This window comes from Octopus bimaculoides, chromosome 6 (assembly GCF_001194135.2).
Source record: "Octopus bimaculoides isolate UCB-OBI-ISO-001 chromosome 6, ASM119413v2, whole genome shotgun sequence".
Taxonomy (NCBI): domain Eukaryota; kingdom Metazoa; phylum Mollusca; class Cephalopoda; order Octopoda; family Octopodidae; genus Octopus; species Octopus bimaculoides.
Window position 1 is genome coordinate 99065727 of NC_068986.1, and position 3188 is coordinate 99068914.

The 3188-nt window shown below is 35.7% G+C and overlaps 1 protein-coding gene across 1 annotated transcript in view; it reads right to left on the bottom strand.

Moving 5' to 3' along the window:
• Positions 1-798: 798 nt before the first annotated feature.
• LOC106873520 (chymotrypsin-1) overlaps positions 799-3188 on the bottom strand; it is a 7752-nt gene continuing 5362 nt past the window's right edge. Inside the window, exons 4-6 of the mRNA XM_014920907.2 lie at positions 2513-2647; positions 2272-2417; positions 799-1106 (exon numbers count right to left, since the gene is read on the bottom strand). Coding sequence (XP_014776393.1) covers positions 957-1106; positions 2272-2417; positions 2513-2647 — 431 coding nt within the window. The 3' untranslated portion in view covers positions 799-956. The remainder of the gene's footprint in view (positions 1107-2271; positions 2418-2512; positions 2648-3188) is intronic.

The following is a 3188-nucleotide window of genomic DNA, read 5'->3' on the forward strand; positions in this document are numbered from 1 at the left end:
AGGGCTATTTCCCTTCGTCATGGCCGGTATGACAGACTTTAACAGACTGTTAAAGTCTGTCATACCGGCCATGACGAAGGGAAATAGCCCTGAAACTCGAGTCGCCTTTATATATTTATATTTATATATTTGATCCTTTATATTGAACACTCAATATTTCATCTACATTCAATACTTTCTTTCATGGTGCCATCCATTTTTATTTTATTTTATTTTATATTGTATATTGTATATCATATTATATATTGTATATTCCATATTCTATACCCCACATTAGTTCTTCAGGAATATAAATAAAACATAAAAAACAGACAGTGTTGGAACTCTTTTAAGCAAAATAATATATATATATATATACACACACACACACACTCTCACACACATATATATTGATACGTATATGAGTATAACTCTGTGTGTATATTTATCGCTCTCTCTCTCTCTCTGTTGTATATAAATATGCGCGTGTGCGTGTACTTAGAAATGAATACAATTCTCAATGTGAAGTTTGAATTGTCTCAAGGCGATACCAAATATTTTAGATTTCACAATGTTATTTCATGACAACTCATAGTTCAACAGTCTTCAGATGAATTTTCCGTTTTGCTTTTGAAATATAATAACCAATTTGTGGAACAGTAATATGACCAATTTGTGATTGAGGTTACTCAACTAAACAGTGTTATAATCTCCAATTTAACAAAGTAAAAATTCACTGCCTTTCCTAGTAATATAGTAATGCAACAGAAGAGATACAAAGTGCAGGCATAATATGATTCCAATATGGAACTATCCACCACAAAAATACACACAGTGAAATAGTTGAACACTCCCAAGTGCCATTGTAACAACAACAAATTGATAAATCATTTTATATATTTATTGCATTCTCGATACATAGAGGAGGTTGTTCTGCTGAAGTTTCTTCAAAACAGACATCTTCATCGAAGTACTTCTTACAGGTTCTTGTCGATCCAGTCTCGGAAATATCCAACATCGGTGAAAGCACTGACCTCGCCGTTACATTTGCTTCCGAAAGATGTTACGCCTGCCAGGACCGTTTGATAATATCTGTTTCGACAATAGAGTGGACCGCCAGAATCACCCTGCAAAGATACAAACGACATACTTATAAAATTACTGAAATTAATAGATACTAGCGGAACCCGTGAATATTTCACGGAATTAATGGTAAACCAATTGGGTTATTGCCGAAAACTTTATCCAAAATACCTGAGAGCTTAGCCTGTGTTGTACTTGTATGGAAAAATAATCGCTCATCTGCTACTCATTGAAAAGTGAAAGAAATTGGAATACGATGATTAATTTATACACTTAATATATACACTCTATATACTTTATGTACAATTTTATAGGCTTAATACACAGTACTCATAAAATAAATATTCACTCTTATTTTCCCATTTTCTCCAAAAAAAATCCTGTACAAATTGCATAAATCTTCCATGTAAATAAGGTTGAATATTTCATGGAATTGCACTTGTGCGTATGCGTTGAGTAATAGGTGATATAAAAATTTAGTTCAATTTTAAAAAAAAAGCACTTTTCACTATTCAGTCACCACCACCACCACCACCATTTCTCCCCCGCCTCTCTGTCTGTCTCTCTCTCTCTGACTTTAACTTCACCATCAGAACATCACTCCGCTGCTAAAGTTATACTTTTAATTCTCTTCCTCTATCGTCAACTAACTTTTTTAACCACGTAATAAATATTACGTTCCCTCTACCTTATGTCACGGACGCTTCTCTCGCCCTCTTTTTCTTTCTTTCTCTTTCTGCCTCACTCTTCACCTTATCTTCTTTTTCTCTCTCCTTTTTCTTTCTCTTCTGCTTCCCTTTAACTAAGCATTACAATTACACTCAGTCTACCTCACATCATGGACGTTTCTATTTCCCTCATTTTCTACCTCCTCCTTTTCGTTCTCTTCTTTTTCTCTAATCACGTGAAAGCGTAACTCTCGGAAGCAAGTTTGTAGTTTTCATAGATTATTTCAAAAACATTTGCTCAATGCATTCAACAAGGAACCGTACTTATAAAGATGAAGTTTTCTTTTCACCTCTTGGTAGGTTTGTGGAGCCGATATCTTTGTTTTAATGCGCGTGCCCCCCCCCCCCACACACACATACATACACACACACACACTAATTTACGTTCCCACACGCATAGATTAATAATATACCCATTATTTAGACAGATGTGTCAGTTAAAGACATTATTGTTATATGCTAAAATAGCAATATAATATACCTGGCAAGTAGATGTTCCACCTGCATTGAAATCTCCGGCACAGAGAATTCCATCAGAAATTCTCATTTTAGACCTTCTTTTACATTCATCTGCGGGAATAGCTGGAAGTGTTACTTTATATAATTCGTCAGGGCTGCTTCCTTTATCTGAAAAAATCATAAATTGATTGATGTTTAATATGTATCAACTATGATTACACTGAGATAAGAGAAACAATTGATGAAATTTTGTAAATACTTACATGCGAAATTTCCCCATCCAGCAGCGACACATCTTGAGGTACCAAAAGTTTCTCCTTTACTAGCTAGACGTGCAAATTTCACGCATCGGCTTTCTCGGATTCGGTTTTGCAAAGTCAAGATTGCAATGTCGTTCTCTTCAAAAGGAAAACATGCGTATGATGGGTATACATATAAGTTAGTCATGCATGTATGTGTATATATACGTGTATAGATGAATGCACACACACAGACACACACAAACACATATACATATAAATAAATAAATATATATATGTTTGTGTGTCTATGTCTATCTATCTATCTATCTGTCTGTCTCTCTCTCTCTCTCTCTCTATATATATATATATGTGTGTGCGCGCGCATATATATATATATATATATTGCAATGTTAATTCTCTAAATGAAGTATTAACAGTAACTGCACGATAAAGTGTAGTATATTGCCACTTAAGTGTGGCTGACCCCTAGGGGTGGATGTTACTGTTGCTTTTAGCCCCAGGAGGACATCTCCTCCAGCTGGCTTATCGACACACGACTGTGTCCTGTTTGCCAAGGGTAGTTATCCCTCTCACCAACATCTGCAGCACGAACGGATCCGGATTTCAGGGTTATTTCCCTTCGTCGGCGTCCGATAGCCGCTGACCTTGGTGAGAGAGACAAAAACCTGGCAATCTT